Genomic DNA, 18,569 nt, shown 5'->3' with positions numbered 1-18,569 from the left:
TACATCACAATCATTCAAATATTTTTACATTTAAAAAGAAATCTATAGGCAGTGCCCTGTCTGCATCAAGGTTAGAGAATATTATATATATAATTATTGAATTTACTTTCGAAATAAAAGCATGTATTTAAAACAATTTATTCAGGGGAGAAAATTTTTAATCCCAATTTATTTTTCCACACAAGAAAGAATCAGTTTAAAGTACTAAATTCATCGTGTCTTTTCATAATAACAAAAAAGCTTATCGACAGTTTTGAAAACTCATCAAGTATGCTCCACTTTCAGGGATCATTGTTTTATTTTGAAAAGCGTCGTGCAGGAGTGTCAGAGACTGTGACTTTCTGTCCGACGGGATTGTGGAGATCACTTTGAAGAAGAAGCGAGAGCACGCTGACACCGTCCCACCCCAGGACAGCCTGTCTTTTGAATTAAAATAATTTAAAACAAACAAACAAAAAAACCTACCGAATGGTGACCTGACAGAGATGGGCGACACAGGTAACAAACAGGAGTGTGGGGGTTTGGGGATTTAATCGCCTGTAAAGTGCTGTCAGTGTTCCAGACTTCAGTGTTTGTTTGGGTGTGGTGGTGGTGGTGTGGAACTAGTTTATCAGGTCACTTTTAATACCGCAATAACAGAGTGACTGCTTACTTTGGGCATTTTCTCTAAACGTTATCACCCTTTACTGGCAGATTCAAACAAACCCAGCACCGTGTTACATTGTCACAACTGTCATGCCTGTGCGTATGGGGCGCCGTTTGTAAAGTGAAACATGCTGAAATTAACGGCAACATTTTTCCACATTTAGCTCAAAACAAGTCATTTTTTACAACATTTAGTAAAATATTTGTAACTTTTCATATTTAAAACAGAATTTTAAATGTTAAATCAAAATGTTAAATATTCAATCTAAATGTTAAATGTTAAATCTAAATATTATATTTAAATCTAAATGTTAAATGTTAAATCTAAATATTATATTTAAATCTAAATCTAAATGTTAAATCTAAATGTTAAATGTTAAATCTAAATATTATATTTAAATCTAAATGTTAAATGTTAAATCTAAATATTATATTTAAATCTAAATCTAAATGTTAAATCTAAATGCTAAATGTTAAATGTTAAATCTAAATGTTTAGGCTAACATGCAAATTTATTGCACGGATCAGCGGAAATACCAAAATAAAAGCTTTCCGAAAACCTCCGGTGCAAAAGTGTGCCGTAGTGGTCAGACACGTTCGTTCTCACTCCCAAAGTGTAATAATTTTCGCTAGGTGACAAATTGTCAACATTTCATGCTTTCGGGTACCCAACACGTTCCTAAATTACGGCATCGGAAAAAGGAGAGCACATGAGAACCGTTTGGACTCAATCTACACATGTTCGTTCATTTTCTAAAAATCGATTTGGAAAACACTATTTTACGTCATTTAACTGCTAGTAAAGGTTAGGAATAAGGTTATAGTTAGGGATAAGGTTAGGTTTAGGGCTGGAACACATGGCTGAAACGTCTATTATGGCGGGACCGTCATTCCACTGGAATTCAGCCATAACCCGACCATGAGAAAGCACGTCCGGCGATTTAGCTGAAAACATCGGAAGATCCGTTTTGTCGGCCATCCAAAGGTTCAGCAGTAGTGCACTCTTAGTAGCTGCAGTCTTCACTTCACAATCGCTGCAGCACATGTCCAGCAAAATCGCTGGACATGCTCGTAGGCAAGAAGTGAAGCAGCACATGGCGGGGAGAAGTGAGGAGGAGAACAGACACAATTTTGCACCGGAGGTTTTCGGGAAGCTTTTATTTTGGTATTTCCGTTGATCCGTACAATAAATTTGCATATTAGCCTAAATATTTAGGTTTAACATTTAGCATTTAGATTTAACATTTAGATTTAGATTTAACATTTAACATTTAGATTTAACATTTAACATTTAGATTTAAATATAATATTTAGATTTAATATTTAACATTTAGATTTAATATTTAACATTTGATGAAAAGTTACAAATATTTTACTAAATGTTGTAAAACATTACTCGAAAAAATATGTTTTTGTAAGGTTTTGAGCTAAGTGTGGAAAAATGTTGCCGTTAATTTCAGCATGTTTCACTTTACAAACGGCGCCCCATATGTGCGTGGATGTTTCACGTGGCAAGAGGCGAGTAAACATTGACCAGATATTTAGTTGTGAAACTGTTGTGGCTGGAATAAAGGAATAAATATGGATCTCACTTGGATGGATCGCCGTACGAAATGTATGCGAGGACCGGTGTCACGTGACTACACAAACCCCATCAATATTTATTATATAAATTGAGATGTGATCCAGATTTCATAAGAAAGGGAGCCCTGTTCATGCAAATTTTCTACTTCATAATTTTACTTTCTACTTGAGCAGCTTTGGCAGTTCAGAATAATCCTTCTTTCTATTAAACTGGGCCTTGGAGCATCCCTTGATTTTATCCAGCGTCTGTGTTAGCGCCTTTCCCCTTCCCTTAAAGCTTGCTTTCTTCTGATTGGCTGTTTCTAGTAAACAGAAGGTTTCAACAACAGGCTTTTCACAAGATGAGATTAAAGTTGATGTGCAAGCCTAAAAGTGACACAAACAGGGCGTGTGTCTTAGATGATGACATTGATGACATCACACAGAGCCAAGAGTAGATAAGCTTGTCAGGAACTGTATCTGTAGTTTCCGCTTTTGGATAAGAGGGATTATTGTGCATTACATGAAGCTAATGTGGATTTATTGTGAGCATTGACTGGTTGAAAAGATGGGGGGGGAAGCATAACAGGCCAAGTGTAGATTTTTTTGTCTTGGAAATCTTTGGTCACCTCTTACACACTTGTTTGGGACAGCCTGCGCTCAGCAGCTAATTATTAACACGGCTGACATCTCCGCCGTGGTTTTGACCTGGCCCCTGTGTTTCTGATCAATACGGCGTGGATGACGTAAAGTCACCTCTCTCTGCTCTGCTGCTGTGGATCGACCTGCTTCTTTTCTCCCTCTCCCATCAGGACTGTGCTGCGACAGCCTGCAGGATCCCAAGGCCCTGATGAAGATGGGTCTGAGCGTGATTCTAGTCGGTCACGTGAACTTTCTGTTGGGAGCTCTGGTGCATGGCGTGGTGCTCAGGTACATCAGCATCAAAAACCAGGACCGTACCATGCAGTACGCCATCGCCAACGTGGTGGCCATCACATCTGGCATGCTGGTGAGCATTTTGGCACTAACAAGGATAGAGCTAGAGGACATCTCTGGGGAGGGAATTTTAGGAAATCTAATCTTTATTAATAACTGTATAAATCCCACTGTGGCTAATTTAGCTCGGAGAAGCTTGTTGTGCATAAAACACAGTAACATCCAAACAAACACGTGAGCTAAAGCATCAAAAACCTTTACTAGCAGGTAAGGTATAACGATGCCCTGAAGGTAACAAAGAGAACTGACCTGCAAGACCACATTCAAAAAGAGCCAAAACACCCCCAATCCTCCTCTCTGGAGGATTGGTTAAAAAAATGTCATCTTTGCTTCACTCCTGTGATTTTAGAACAGGTTTTAACTATTTAAAAATAAATCTTTGGCATGAATACTACTTCTACTATTATCACTAACAATAACGACAACAATAATAATAATAATGATAAAATATTGCCTTTTCGTTATTATTTATAGTTAGGGTTTTCCAAAATACCATATGCTACAACATGCAATATACAAACATAAACATATTCTAGTTTTTCATGCTTTCTGTTAGCTTAGTGATGCTAAAGCTTGAAAATGTGCAACAGACTGGAAAGAAGTTTGCCCTCAGACTAAAAGTTCACTCTCAGTGCTGCAGCCAGTGTAAACTTTTCAGCTGCCACTCCCATTCAGTCGGGGAATAGTCATTTGTGACTAAAGCTTTATTTGCTTGATCATACTCTGTCACCCTGAGTGTCACACATCCAAAACAGTGTGGACGAGTTAAGGTCACGTGGAGCAGTGTGCAGATAAAGATGGTGGTGAGACGCGACAGGCCGGTGCGCGGGTTTTGTAAAGCCGATGGTGATTTTGTGTGTGTGTGTGCGTGCTTGTTTGTTTTCTTTGTGCAGGGTAAGAATTCTTTTACGTGCATACGTTTTATTAAAGTATTACCAATGTTGCCTTCCCTCGTGGTGATGACAGCACAAAAAACAATAGAATTAACTGTTTTTCAGGATTCATAAGTTATAAATCTGTAGACAAATTCACAGCTGTGAAGTAAAAATATACTTTACTGTACTTAAGAAGATTTTTCAGATATCTTTACTTTACCTTTTCAGCTTTTTACTTGTACTCCCTACATTTTAACCAAGATATCTGCACTTTCTACTCATTACATTTTCCAAACAAGTTCTTTACTCCAGGTTTAACGCTTTTGAGGGGGCTATTATTTCCTGACATTGCTAATGTTCAAACATTAAAGTGATTGGAGGCTAAATGGGGAGAACAAGAAAAAGGACAATCAGTCCTGCTGGTGTCTCCATCACTGGTGCTTATTACAAAGAAATCTAAGAGGCAAAAAAAACCCAAATATATAATCTATACACATTATATCATTTGTTGTACTATACTCAGGGGTTAAGTGGGCCGGAACAATCTGGGATGGCTTTTTTGGTGCAGATCGTCCAAAAGTTGTGGTTGAAGTACTTAAACATCTAGCTAGCGCTACAGAAGAGGCGCTAGCGTAAATTAAGTAACTTTTTGTTTGTTCAGGGGTTTGTTTTGGTAGCAGGTAATTTCAAATAAGTTTCTAAAAGCTCAAGAGATATCAACAAATACACTATCTATTTGTATGCAGTTGGTCACGCGTTACGTCTGTTGGCTAAAGATCCAGCTGCTGTATTTCCCAGGAAAAGAAGAGTGCTCGATAAGTTCACTCAGAGCTACCATCTGATAATCCCGTTGATCCTGCATCGTCATCGGTCCAGGATCAAGATTCCAGCTGACCAATGATGTTGTCTGAGGAGTCAGTTAGCATTAGCCAGGAAGTTAGCTAATGCTTTTAAAAACTATTGCTAGATAACCAGCATGAGTAGCGTAAATTTGGAGTAACAGCAAAGCTGATAATATTGATAATATACACATTATATAATATAACTTAATAAAGGAAACACTTGACATGCTTACATTTTTTCCAGACGAGAGTTTCTTATAAACAAAGGCTTTTTTCTTTTTCTTTTTCTCCGAATTCCAAAGTTATGACACAACGTGATCAATCAATTGCAATGTCGATCCTGGAACAACATTATTATCATAATGCATGATTAACACCAACACAGGGATATGGCCAGATACGCTCAATCAGAGATGGAGAAAGATGTAAGACAGATAAGACGGGCTTTTACGCTGCCCTCACATGCTGAATGTCACTTTGCTTCCAAATAACAGATGGTTATCGGAATTCAAATTTTAAAATGATAAGGTTTGTATTCATGTTTGTGGGAGGTTCAAAAAGCTGGTAGAAATATCCAAAGAGTTACTTTTTACTTTCTGCCTTTTCTCTCTTACTTGAGTTAATAAATTGAATCAGTACATTAACATTTACCAAAGTACTTGTTATCACAAGCATCTGTATGTCTGCTTTAGTGATGAATGTGCTCACTTTTGCCATCTCTGGACAAATATCACAGGCTTAAGTTGACTTTTCGTTTCTAATCTGCAGCTCCGGCCTTTGGTTAATTGGACTACCCCAACTCTAGTTAAAAGTTGCTGATGTCGTTCATAGGGGATTGATGTGATGTGCTCGTTACATATAAGAATGAAACAAAGTCACAATGACTCTGCTGTAAGATGTGACCACATTTTAAGACCGGGTTCACTTCTGGCCGTTCTTTGGGTTTGTGCCATAAATGATTCTCCTTGCTGCTATGAGGAAGCAATTCTGAGAATGACATGCAGCACATTTGTTTGTATGTGAAAATAGGTCAGTGTTAAAGTTCATTAAAACCATTTTTAATGTATAAAGAACTCTAGAATAATGTTTAATCTCTCTCTGAAAAATGTGGCTTGTGTAGGAATCTGAGTGGTTTTCACTTAGTTTGAGCCACTCTGTGAAAATGCTGCTCCTCAGGTCTCCTAAAAATATCTTTCAAAAATACAGAGGCACTTAAAGATGTGTTTGAATTGCTTGCAGTGCGTTCCCTGTTTTGTTTTTGGGTTTGTTTGTTTTTTTGGTTTTTTTTAATGTCATCTGTGTTCTTTCCGCAGGGAGTTGTTGCTGGTATTCTGGCTATCGTCCTCTCTAAAAACAAGAAGAGTAAATCCCTGGTTAGTATCTCTGCAGTATGCTTTTTAATCTCAATATCTGGAGAGTAGGTTCCTTTCTCCTTGTGTTATCCACCTTTTCTCCTTTGCTTTTCTTATTGATCTAACATTACTGTGCCAGAGCGGTACCTTCACAGCGCTCCAGCACTCTGCTCGCCTGCTTCTGCTTTGATATTTTACAGCTTCCTCACCTTTTTCTCTCTGTCGTGACTTAAAAAAAAGCCTGCACATTGCCTCAGGTGTCTGAATTCAGCCCTGCAGAGCTGGATTTGTGTGTGTGTTTCTGTTTTTTCCCCCCCCTCTCACTCCCTGCATCTCCTCTATGTTTATTCAGTTAGCTGTCGGGCTGCTCAGACGGGACTGACGAGGCAGCTTGCTCATGAGTGAGCTGTAGCTTGATAAACCACTCCGGTTTCCTTTGTTAGCGAGTGCCTCTGTGAAGCAGGCTGTGAGGCGGCAGTTTGAGTCCATTACATCTTGTTATGTAACTCAGTCATCCACTTCAAGTGATGAGTGAACACGGGCCTTTCTTACATGTGGCTGCTGTAGGTGTTTTTTTTGTTTTTTTGTTTTTTTTCTTTTTACTGGCCTTATCGGGTTTTGATTTAACAGCTCAGTCATCTTCGCAAATTGACTTTAAATATCTGGGCACGCTGATTAGCTGCATCTCACCTTCTGTAAATTCGGGATAGGTTTCTCCACCCAGCGTATCATTCATTATCGTGCATCATTCATTTGTAATACAAGTATGGCTAAGGCTTGCATAATCAGTCTATTTTCTTATCTTCTTATCATGCATGGAGGCTGGAGCTTATTCCTGTTGCATTGTCCAAGAGGCGTGCTACATCCTGAATGGATTACTATTATTTTTTCTTTTTTAAAACAAATCATAAGTAGTTCCTTAGAACAGGCGATGACTGTACTTAGGAAACACCATTTGTAAAACATCAGGAAATAAACTGCAATGTTTGTGTTCATGGTTAAATTGGACTTTAGTTCCCATTTAAAATTGTTTCTAACCCAAGCTTTTTATTGTGATCAAATCAAAATTTTCATTTCAAATCTATAACCCACAGTCTACTTGTGTTTTGTGGACTTGGAGAAGGCATTCAGCCGCATCCCTCCGAGTGTCCTGTTGGGGGTGCTACAGGCTATGGGGTGTTTGCTGTAGATCTACAGCAGGAGCTTGATCGAAACTACTGACAATAACCCAGACTCGTTCCCAGTGGGTGTCGGACTTTGCTACGCCTGCCCTTTGTCACAGATTCTTTTCAGATATTATGGACATAGGTTTTAGGTGTAGCCAGGTGGCAGTAGGCTTTCACTTTAGTGGCCTCAGAATCTCATCTCTGCTTTTTGTAGATGATGTGATTCTGTTGGCATCCAGCTGTCCTCGCCAACCGGCCCTGAACAATTGGTAGAAAATGGATGGATTGCTAAGCCCCTAATCACACAGGCCTATCTTAATTGCCGACTGGTTGGTGAGTGGTTGTTGGAGGTTGTTTGTTGTGATGGGTCACAGAAGGAGTGCTGCAGCAACCCCCAACCTCTGAAACCAACACTTGGCAAAAGGAGCAACATACAAACAGGCAACCACAGCAATGTTTTTAGCAACAAAAGCAATTGCAAGGAGGTTGTCAGCACAGCTGTATAAGTTCTTACAACTAGTTTCACCTAGCAGCAGCTAACAACCTCCAGCAACCACTTGCAAACAATTTAGGGAATATAAATTTTTCCCTAGCAACTAGGGGCTAGCAGAAGGCATTGCAGGTTTTTAAGCCTGTATGATTGGGGCTTTAGCAGTCGATTTCACAGCAACTGCCAGCAGCCTCTAGCAAGTACTTGCAACAGATTGGGTAACATTTTTTTTTTAATAACAACCAATGGTTGCCAGGCAGTCTTTTAACGCTCTCTAATCCTGTGTGAGCCTAAGGCTGCTATCTGTAGCTTTTACTGTGCAGCCATCAACATTCAAATCATAATGTGTTTTGAGAGCCTATTATGTTATGCTACGCTACGCTATGCGACGCTATGCTAGGTTATGGCAGTGCAGTCAGGACAAGCAAGGCGAGAGAACATGTCCAAGCAGAGAAAAACCGATTTCTTTTGGGGTTTTGGTTTAGTTTTTTTTTTTTTGTAATTTAGGGTTGTTGTTTTTTTGTGTGTTGAGGGAGCTCAACTCTTTGAAGACAGAAACACAATATTCAGACACAGGAGTTCTTTTGACAAGAACACTTATCTTGGTATATGAAATCTGATAGGCTGCATAATGACAAATTGCGATAAATGGAGGGACACAACAATTTAAAGTCTACTTAATCAAAAGCATGGTTAAAGTCCAGCCATCCATCCATTTTCCTCTGCTTATCCAATTAAGGGTCACGGAGGCAGCTGGATCATATCATAGAGGCAGAGGACGCCAGTCCACCACAGAGCTAACAAAGAGAAACAGACAACCATTCATACTCACATTCATACCTATGGTCAATTTACCTAACCCCATTTGTGTGTTTGGACTGTGGGAGGAAGCCAGTATAACTGGAGAGCCCACAGACACAGGGAGAACATGCAAACTCCACACTGCACCCCCTTGTTGAAGTGAGGTTGTTAAATATCAAACTGTTTTGTTTGTTTTTGTCGAGTTAGTCTTGCTGTTCTTTGCATATTTCCTTATGAGCATCAGTCAAAATCCTGCTCCTGCTTTTGCTTGCTTTACTATCCTAACTAACCCTGTTTGTATTGCAAACTTCTTGTTGTGGGTGGGGAGGATGAGGAGTCTATGGCAGTGAATCAGCACGCACAGTAGCAGGAGTGGAACCAGAATCATTAATACACCTGTGCTTTTGTTGCTCTGACATGTCAGAGCGGCTGCTGTGAATAATCTCAGCTCTACTAATGTTTGTTTCTCTTTTGCTGTCTTTTTCTTTTCTTTTTTTTTAAAGTCTATTTCCAGCCGGAGATGCCCCAGTTTCCCAGCTGGGAGAATTTTTCTTTCCTGATCATCTAAGTTGTGCTTCTCTCTTCCTTTCCCCTAGACGTGGTCTCTCTTCACAGTGAGTCTGGTTGCGTCTTTCACGGCAGCGGCTTCAGCCATTGGCCTTTTTGTATCCGTGGTGAGGGCCATTGTTCACGGTGGGCGGAGCTTCATGACTTTCTGCCGCTTCCCTGACGCCACCGGCTACTCCAGCGTCACCAACGAGTGTCCCTTTGACCCCACACGCATCTACGTGAGTGCATTAGTGTGCGCGCCACAGATGCTGAGATCAAGGCGTGACCTGTGACCTTTTCTGCAGCAGATGGCTCTTTGAACAGCTGACTGTTGTGACATAATCACAACAGAGGCTGTGCATCATGGTGGCAGCATTCCCTTTTGTACTGTGTGTGTGTGTGTGTGTGTGTGTGTGTGTGTGTGTGTGTGTGTGTGTGTGTGTGTGTGTACATAAGGGTGTGGGAGAAGGAGTGGGAGGCTGGGTGTCTGTCTTCTCTGTCACTCAGGCTGTCGCGCTTGTGCGGCTGACGGACTGGTGGCACAAACGCTGACCTGACCCCGTCAGCTAGCTCCGGGCTGCGTCCAGACACCGTTACGCTGTCAGACGCACTAAGCCTCACGGAAACATCCACACATCAGCAACACTTTGGCGTTTTAACACCCAATGTAGTTGACAATTTGTTGCATCAGTCACCTTCATCTTAGAGTGGATTTATTCTTGGCACGGGGGTTAATGGCACAGCTGCTGCACGCGGTGTAGGTTATCATTTGTAAGTAGCACAGACACGGCCCTGGGCAGACAGTCCCCACCGCCACCGTGTTTGTATTCTTTCAGTCAATTGTGTGGCTCAGTGAGTGGGAGGGCTTCACTTGTCTAAATATTGAAAAGGAGACTGCCATCGTGCAGTCGTGTCTGCAGTGCAGATCGTCACTCATCATGATAGAGAGCGGTAATCACAGGGTAGCATGTTATGCCTCGTTTCTACATTGTTTCTCTGGGTGAACAGATATGTTTCCGTTTGAATCAATACATCTGTGTAAGTCATTTAACCATGATTGTAACCGCCTGTGGATCGTGCTTTTATTTACTTTATTTAGTGCCCTACACCGGATGATTGGGATGAGAACAGGGCAAATCATCCTGAAGATCACAAAAGACAGTTAAAGCAACGACTACCTCAGACGTACTACCTTAAAACCCTGACATTCAAGCTGCTTTAAATAACACAGGTGTTTTCACATTATAGTATAGCTGAAGAAGCCAAAAATGCACTAGTGCTGCTTGTTATTCCATTACAGTGGTCCCTCGCTATAACGGTTCACTTTTCATTCAGCTTGTCAACTTTACATAAATCTTCCATCGCTAGCAGCGTGAGTCTGAAGTGCTGTACAGTATGTAAGTTTTCTCCCCGACAAACACAACAATGTCGATGAAATGTTTTGCACCGTCAAAGGAAACCATGGGTGCCTTTGGTTTCATTCTATAATACTGAACTTATTTTTCTACGAAGGTTTGAACTTTGAGAGAAAAGTGTGAAAATGTTCATGCCTGTCTGAGAAAAGTGTATAAAGTGTGCAGTGAGGGATTTTACAGCCTTAAAACATCTATAATAAATGTAAAAAATAATATAAGGTTGGCTACTTTGCCGATTTCACCTATCACCGGTTATTTTTAGAAAGTAACTCCTGCGATAAACGAGGGACCACTGTATATACAGAATTATTTTGTTCAATATTGAGATTACAATTGCTCATAGACCTAAAAATAATTAATAACAAGTACATTTATTAGAATTTAAGCAAAGAGAAGAAACTTGTCTTGTTAATTATGTGGATTTCTTCGTGTTTTATTTAGAATTCCTCTGAATAAATAAATCAGTGTGAACCTGCCACAGTCTGACAGGACGTGAACGGGAGTGGTAGAAGGAAATGAAGCTAAAAGGAAAAGTGGGGGAATTATTGCAAACCTGAGTACATAATGTAAAGCGTAATAATAGGATTCCTATTGAAGCTCCTGGCACACAGTTTTTGTGCTGATGTTAATGCCAGAGGAAGATTGTGGTTACGGAGTCTGTATTTAGTATTTAGCGACCCTCGCTCTCCATCTTTGTCTGCTGACACTTTGCGGCTGCGTTGCTGTGCAATCATACCACTTACAGGTGATCCTGAAATATCTAGGAGGGAAGACAAACTCTCCAGCTGCAGCAGTGCCATCCTATTACAGTACCATTCTCTGACCTCTTTAGGACGACCCTCAAAGACTTGGAAAGACAGACTGCATGACTGGGTGCTTGGTTTTATTCCCCGGTGGCAATGCGACTAAAAACACCTGAATTCAAATCTTAAGAGGTGTGGCTCAATACTTTTGTTAATATAGTAAGTAGCTACCATCAAAGCTTATTAAAAAGAGAGAAAATGGGTTCAATAAGTCAACAGAGAGCTGTGAAACAAAACTTGAGCAATACTTATCTGAAATTTAGACAAGTTGTAAGATTTAAACCCAAGTTCTTCTGCTTTCTTTCTGGAATGAGGGTTGGATTATCATCTTTGGTGTGTTTCTTCCTCATTTTACAGCCACATAAAGTTTGTGATGGACCAAATTTAAGCTGGACCCCAGAGCATCAAGTTTTGTCTTAGTCTATTGAGACTGCAGACCATGCTGTTCACTCAGTGCTGTGTATTAGCTAGCGGCCTCCAATATGGCTGCCGGAGGGTACATTACATCACCTGAGAGTGTATTTTGGACTTTTCTGGCACACATGCATGCTTAGAAGCAGTAATGATGGTTATGCAAGCCTTATGTTCTGTGCTTCCTGCATATTTCATCATGATTTACAAAGAGAGCTCCAAATTTCGAGCGGTGCACTTTTTTATTCTCTTTGTAGTCTGCGAGTCAGTGTGCCCAACAACAAAAGGCATCTCTATTTCTTTGAATTCCCTCTGTAGCATTTCATGCTGATACTCTGCTCTGCATATTTTATCCAGCCTCTCCTGTGCAAACTGAAATTCCCACAGCAGGGCTGCAAACCAGAAGTTTTTTGGTTTGCAGCCCTGCTGTGCAATCTGAGAACACGTTCACTTCTGTATCACATTATTATCTATACAGTTTCCCCATTTTATGTGAGACTGCAGAGCACCTTTACAGATATTGTTCTCTGAATGGTCCAGCTGGTGTTTCCCCCCAGCTCATCTTCACCTTCTCCCTCCCCAGAGTACGACTCTGATCCTTTGGGTGCCTTTAATCGTGACTTGTCTCATCCAGCTGGTGTTTTGTGCCCGCTGCCTTGCTGTCTGCATTTCCTTTCTGGGTCTGCCTTGCTGTCCTACCAGGAAGAGACCCAGAGGCAGATCGGTGAGATTTTGACTCGGGCATCTATTGAACTCTACTGGCAGTCTGTGCACTATAACTAAAGCCATTTTTTGGTGTCTCTGTAGATTAACGCTGTGGTGCCAATCGAGAAAGGTGCTTCTCCTCACTATTCTAGACCTCCAAGTAGCTACAATGAACCTGCCCCTGGGCATACAGAGCCTCCAAGAACCTACAGCCAACCACCAAGAACCTACAGCCAACCACCAAGAACCTACAGCCAACCACCAAGAAGGAGCACAGCAACTCCACAACGCCAGCACCGAACTCCCACCCCTCCACAGTATCTTCCTCGTCAGGACCACAGTCTTCCTCCCTCGGAGAGGCAACCTCTTCGCCAGCCACACAGAGTGAGATCAGACAGAGAAAGGCAAGTAACAAGAGCTGGAAGCCAGCAAATGGCGACGGAGCAACACCGGCTCTTGCAAAGGGGTGCGCTGGAAAGGTCCAGCTTCTGGATATAGCGTTATTTAACGCAGCAGATCTACTCGAAGAGCCAGAAAAAGTCTTATGAGGTTCCAGCTACAGTACTTGGAGTCAAACTTCATGCTCATAACCTGTCAGTACTTTAAAGCTCTGGCCTCAGATGAAGATGTTTCTTTAAGAGGAAGTGATCTATGAATATTCTGAGGCCCAGATTATTTCCCAGTTATGGGAATTTGTCAGTTCTCATTCTTGTCATCGTGTTGAACAAAATATGCACATCAGGAGGAGAGATGCTGCAAAGAGAGGACACAGTGCCGGGTCTGAATGGGATTATGAGAAATAGCTGGTCAGTTTGTTGTCAAGGGTTGGATGAATGATCCGATGTCGCTGTGATGTCAGCTGTTCGGACCTGTTTAAAACTCGATTCACACTTTCCCATTATAAAGCCATGAGGCAGGGCTAATCTGGAAGTTAGCGCTCTCCAACACTGAAATCTCTACCACAATTCAAAGCTCAGTATTTCACACACGCCAAAATGTGACCACAAAATGTTTTCATTTTGGGGTTTTTTGGTGGGTTCTTTTGCACAATGCCAACAGAATTGGAAGAACAAGATGAAAATATTCTTTATTCTGACTTTGTTGGGATGTAAATGAGCTGCTCTCCTGGTGTTACAATGCTTTTCCTCTTTTTTGTTGAGGATAGAGTCTCAGGTTTGCCTAACAGGGTATGAGATGCATTTTGTTTTCTTCTTTTAGCTCAAGTCAAATTAGCACTGCACATGTTGTTTTTTTATTTCTTAAGTAAATAAAGTTTTTATTCAAGAAACCACACCATTGTTATGTGTTTTGTTTCTGAACTTTGGCACCAAAACATTTTTAGCACATGGTAACCCCAGCAGCTCGTGAGTGACCTGACAGGTAGGACTGGTTATGCATGACTTTTAGCCAGGTTGGTACAAACCATCTGCAGGTGCACGTCAAGAAGTGCCTGGAATATATGGAATATATATGTCATGTTTTAATTATATTACAGTTCAGCTGTCAGATCAGACACGATCTGCTCAAACATAAGGCTTGGGGACCAGAATTGGGCCACCACAGACTCCCAATTCGGTCGACTGAGCTGCTTAGAAAAAAAGGAGAGAAAGGAATAAATGTTGGATTTTCTTTTTTTTTTTTTTGTACAATGGGTCTGCAAAAAAAGGCTATTTTATGTGAATTAACAAAAATCTTTCTGCTCCATAATTAGAGGACCGTCTGGGCAATGACCTACTTTTTTCTGCTGATTTTTTTTCCCCTTGTAATTTAAGCCCAAAGATTAATGCTAGCAGATGTTTTTCTTTAAAACTGCATTCTACATTTCTATATCATGTAGACAAAATGAGACATAATGTTAAAATTGAGCGTCTTATTCCTATATTAAGATAATTAAATGTTTTAATATGATAACAATGTCAGTGGTTTACAACTCTAAGCAGTTTCACAGAGTTTCATTGGTTTGATCCAGTTAAGACAAAAGCAGACTGTATGTCGACCCCTGTTTTAACGTTTTCCACACGTATCCAAAATGACCACAAATGAGGACGCAGTGCACACGTGCAGCTTAGAAACACATATATTTCGATTTCAGGTTCAACAGAATAAACATGACATCCTCAGATGAGGTTTTCATGCAACAGAAAAGTAGGAAGGAAGAAAGGAGGTTCGTATTTATCCAACACAAAGTACCAGTTTATCAGAGGCAGTGAGAATAGAAAAGGATTACACTGTAATAGATCAGAGAGTAGCAACTGTTGTTCTTTATCCTACCAGCAGAAGGCAGTGATACTAAAGGATCCCCAAAGCAGAGGTGCGGCTGGTTAGGAAGCTCCTGTGCGAGTGTTTGGTACTAGTTAAATGTCACATAGATGCAGCAGCACCAGGACGACTCTCAGCCCCCACTGCTACAGTAGTATTCAGTAAGTTAGCTAAATTCTGGCTAATGATGTCAAGATAAAATTGAAAGGAGACAACAACGTGTTGGCGTTCTGTCTGCAGAACACACCATTGAAACTAATATTACAGGCCAGAGGTGCCATGCTAACTTTGAATTAACAATAATCCTGATATTTAAAAATAAAATATCAATGTTGTTTGAGTATTTATGAATTCATGACTACATTCCTACCTCCTCCCTGCTGTGTTCATTAAAGAAGACAAAAAATTTGACCGAGAGCATTATTTTCTATAACTATTGAAATACCGTTAACGTGATTTTGTGTTTTGCTCATCACGACACCCATGATGACAAAATCCATCATGACAAACTGATATCCTTGAGTCCAACTTCCTTATGCGCCATATCCACACATTTTCTGTTAGCTTTGTCCCATTGCTTCAATTTGAGTGTGTGTGTTTTACCTTGAAAACACAAGAGGGCAATAGTGATCTGACTATCGGGGCATTTAAGGTGTGATAAAGGAGAATGGTGCTGGCCGTGCTGCAACCAGTGACTATGTTTATTTCAGGTTCAGGTCTTCTTCACAACTGCATCTGGTCTTTTTAAAACCTCAACAACGCACAATACTTATTTGTCACTGATACAGGAGACAAGTTTATAATTTTAAATTTTTTAAAATATATTCAACATTCTTTCTGCTCTATAAATAAGATCAAACAGATCCAAATTAGAACACATTTCCGGACTCGCTGCAATCTTGTGAAACACGTCCCTTCATCTAACTGCTCTGCAAGCAGACTAATCCAGGAGGTTAAAAAATAATAATAATAAAAAAATCATTAAGCTAGAGAGTGATGAACAAGCCCTTAGTGAGTTCTCGGTCTGTGAGAGGAAAAGAGAGCGCGGGGGTAGGAGGCCCGTGCTGTCCCAGAGCAAGACAAATATCGAATCATTTCTGCCTGGGGTCCATGCTGAGGAGGCTGAAGAGCTACAAAAAGTTACCGCTGTGCGTAAACTGTGTCTGTGGATTCTGTCGTCGCCGGGTTCGAAGGATCATGCAGTAGTATAGCGAACGGTTACAGCTATCTTAAGTTTACTGCTCATCGTTAAAGAACTTTAAAATACTTACAAATTAAGAAACAACACAACAAGATAATACTGTAAAAGTTAGCCTCAAGCATACAGTGTGTGTGTCCACATGCACGCACACGCATTCAGACCCAAATGCACAGCCATACTTTATATAAACAAATGGCGGCTCGACTGATATGTGCTACTGGTGTCATTGATCAAATGCAACAAATGGGATCCCGTTATTTTACAGGAATTCCTCCGCTCGAGTCCACAAAGAGGTCAATCTTGACTAGTTTTGTCTCTCTCTCTCTCTCTCCGTCACTGTAAACTGGAATTTGATCATCTCGATATTATCAAAGTAAAAGCGCAATAATGAGAATAAAAACTGAATAAATAAACCATGAAGGAGGAAAACAGTATGTACAAAAGGAAAATAAAAAGCATTTTAAATTAAAAAAAAAATAAATAAAAGAAATCCCACCCCCTTAAACTGCCCATTCAGATGGACCACCAGGAAGCTACGCTACATAATACTGCCTTTCAATGGCAAAGAGTGTGCGCCCCTATATGAAGACAGATGCACTTTATCTTATGATATACAGGCGTACAGTATATACATGATGTACATCTACATGTGCATATGTGTAGGAGTAGGAACTGATTCCTCTCCCTGCGGAAAAAAGAAAAAAACAAACAAACATCTACACGCCGTCACAAGCTCCTTGGAAATCCAACGCTCCAGAGAGAGAGAGACAGATATTATGGAACATTAGCAGGCGTCTCTGTCAGTCATACCTAGTCCCTTCATTCTCCCAAACATAAACGTAAAATGACAGTGACGACTTTCCTTATCCTCCTCTATCATCCTTGCACACAGTAACAACAACAACAGAAAGATATCAGAGACGAGAACCATCATGCATTGATTTGATTGACTGTTTCAATAGAGCAACAGAGCAAAGTTGTGGATAAAAAAAAAGAAGGTTGCAGTAGGGACAGTTTTAGAACTGGGAGGCCGAGCTGGGGTCACACTGGAGTAGCCTAACGATGGAGGGGTCACTTTTGGCACCTTTGATAAACTCCTCCAGGGATAGCTTGCCTGCAGGAGAGACAGGGAGAGAAGAAGAACAAAAACAAAAGAAATGCTGTTATTAATTTGTGGAGATATTTTGAAGATGAATGTGTGTAATATGCAGAGATGGGCAGTAATGCGTTACTTGTAACGCGTTACTGTAATCCAATTACTTTTTTCAAGTAACGAGTAAAGTAAGGGATTACTATTGCAAAAACGATAATTAGATTACCTTTACTTTCCCGTAGGAACGCTGCGTTACTAAAACCGTGGTTTTTTTGCGAGAATGTCTCATGACAGTGACGTAAGCAAGTGCGACGTTCGTGACAACAGCTGTGTGCAGATCAACAATGGATCATATATCGAGTGCGGGAGAGAGTATGAGCGTGCAGCTTTTTAAGCGTGGAAGTACTGACCTTACTTTAAGTTTGATTCCATAAAAAGTGACAAAAATATTAGAATCCGTTGTGCGTGGGAAGAAAACTTCTTTTTACAGCGAAAAAAAACCCCTAAACCTCCAAGCAAGCACCGAGTGCGCTACGACGTAATGGGAAATTCGCAGAGAAACTCGCGGATTCTTCCACTGACCGCTGCGGCACACCTGCACCAGGGTAAACCTCCGCCTACCCTACTCCTGCTTTACAGGTGAAAATAGAGCAACAGGACCGCTAGTCTTTGACTTTATTTATTTCCTGCTGTGTTTTACTTGCATCTATTTGAAAGACTGAGTGTAAACACAAAAAAATATTTTATTTTATATGCTGGAATGTGCAGAAAATAGGTTTAAATATTAAACAAATTTCTTCCAGTCAGAGAATGTTGCATATAATTTAATATTTGCTTGATGCATAAAGTTAAAAGATTAAAACTGATAAAACAAGTTTTAAAAAGAGACTTTTCCATTTGATTACATTTTGTATGATGGATTATGTAGAAAAAGTAGAATTGGGCTGAAAGATCTATTGCTTTATCACCTATTCAGGTTGTAAATCGTGTTTTTAAAAAGTAACTAAGTAACTAAGTAATTAATTACTTTTGAAAATAAGTAATCAGTAAAGTAACGGGATTACTTTTTTGGGGAAGTAATCAGTAATTAGTAACTGATTAATTTTTTCAAGTAACTTGACCAACACTGGTAATATGCTGAAAAAGAGTGAGCAAGGGAAGTATGATTAAGAAGTATCAGCTTCTGTACCTACACTGTTACTATAACTAATGTTCTGATAAAGAGGTGTGTCAGCCTCAACAAAGTCATGTCCACAAATATTTGCTTGTTCTACACAATACTACAGCTGGTGACTAGTTGATAGTGCACATTCCAAACTAACCTACTAATGTATTCAACGCCCTCCTCAAATATACAAGTGGGAAAAATGGTATTTCCGTGTGAAATGGCCAACTTTACAGAA

General features: G+C 40.3%; 2 protein-coding genes across 5 annotated transcripts in view; one reads left to right on the top strand and one right to left on the bottom strand.

Annotated features, from left to right (window-relative positions):
• Positions 1-334: 334 nt before the first annotated feature.
• On the top strand, positions 335-13,904 carry LOC101484446 (transmembrane protein 54). 4 transcript variants are annotated; one of them, XM_076879324.1, is made up of 7 exons: positions 337-498; positions 3,021-3,217; positions 6,235-6,294; positions 9,327-9,518; positions 12,492-12,632; positions 12,716-12,819; positions 12,862-13,904. In XM_076879324.1, the coding sequence occupies exons 1-7, from the start codon at positions 486-488 to the stop codon at positions 13,109-13,111; spliced, it is 957 nt and encodes a 318-aa protein (XP_076735439.1). In that variant the 5' UTR covers positions 337-485; the 3' UTR covers positions 13,112-13,904. The 4 variants fall into 4 exon arrangements, with proteins under 4 accessions (XP_076735440.1, XP_004563747.1, XP_076735439.1 ...); XM_004563689.5 differs by having other exon boundaries at positions 12,716-13,904; XM_076879325.1 differs by lacking the exon at positions 12,492-12,632 and having other exon boundaries at positions 335-498; positions 12,716-13,904.
• A 768-nt stretch (positions 13,905-14,672) lies between these two features.
• Positions 14,673-18,569, bottom strand: part of LOC101484917 (hippocalcin-like protein 1) — a 53,153-nt gene continuing 49,256 nt past the window's right edge. Inside the window, exon 5 of the mRNA XM_004563691.5 lies at positions 14,673-17,187. Coding sequence (XP_004563748.1) covers positions 17,090-17,187 — 98 coding nt within the window. The 3' untranslated portion in view covers positions 14,673-17,089. The remainder of the gene's footprint in view (positions 17,188-18,569) is intronic.

The sequence above is a fragment of the Maylandia zebra genome, linkage group LG22 (genome assembly GCF_041146795.1).
Source record: "Maylandia zebra isolate NMK-2024a linkage group LG22, Mzebra_GT3a, whole genome shotgun sequence".
Lineage (NCBI taxonomy): Eukaryota > Metazoa > Chordata > Actinopteri > Cichliformes > Cichlidae > Maylandia > Maylandia zebra.
The sequence above is the reverse complement of the archived record's forward strand: the minus strand, read 5'-3'. Positions and strand labels throughout refer to the sequence as shown.

What these genes read in the sequence shown, in the direction of transcription:
- LOC101484446 (XM_004563689.5), top strand. An exon ending in CCATCACATCTGGCATGCTG is followed by an intron (nt 3,218 to 6,234) that starts GTGAGCATTTTG and finishes TTCTTTCCGCAG; the next exon opens with GGAGTTGTTGCTGGTATTCT. An exon ending in AGAGACCCAGAGGCAGATCG is followed by an intron (nt 12,633 to 12,715) that starts GTGAGATTTTGA and finishes GTGTCTCTGTAG; the next exon opens with ATTAACGCTGTGGTGCCAAT.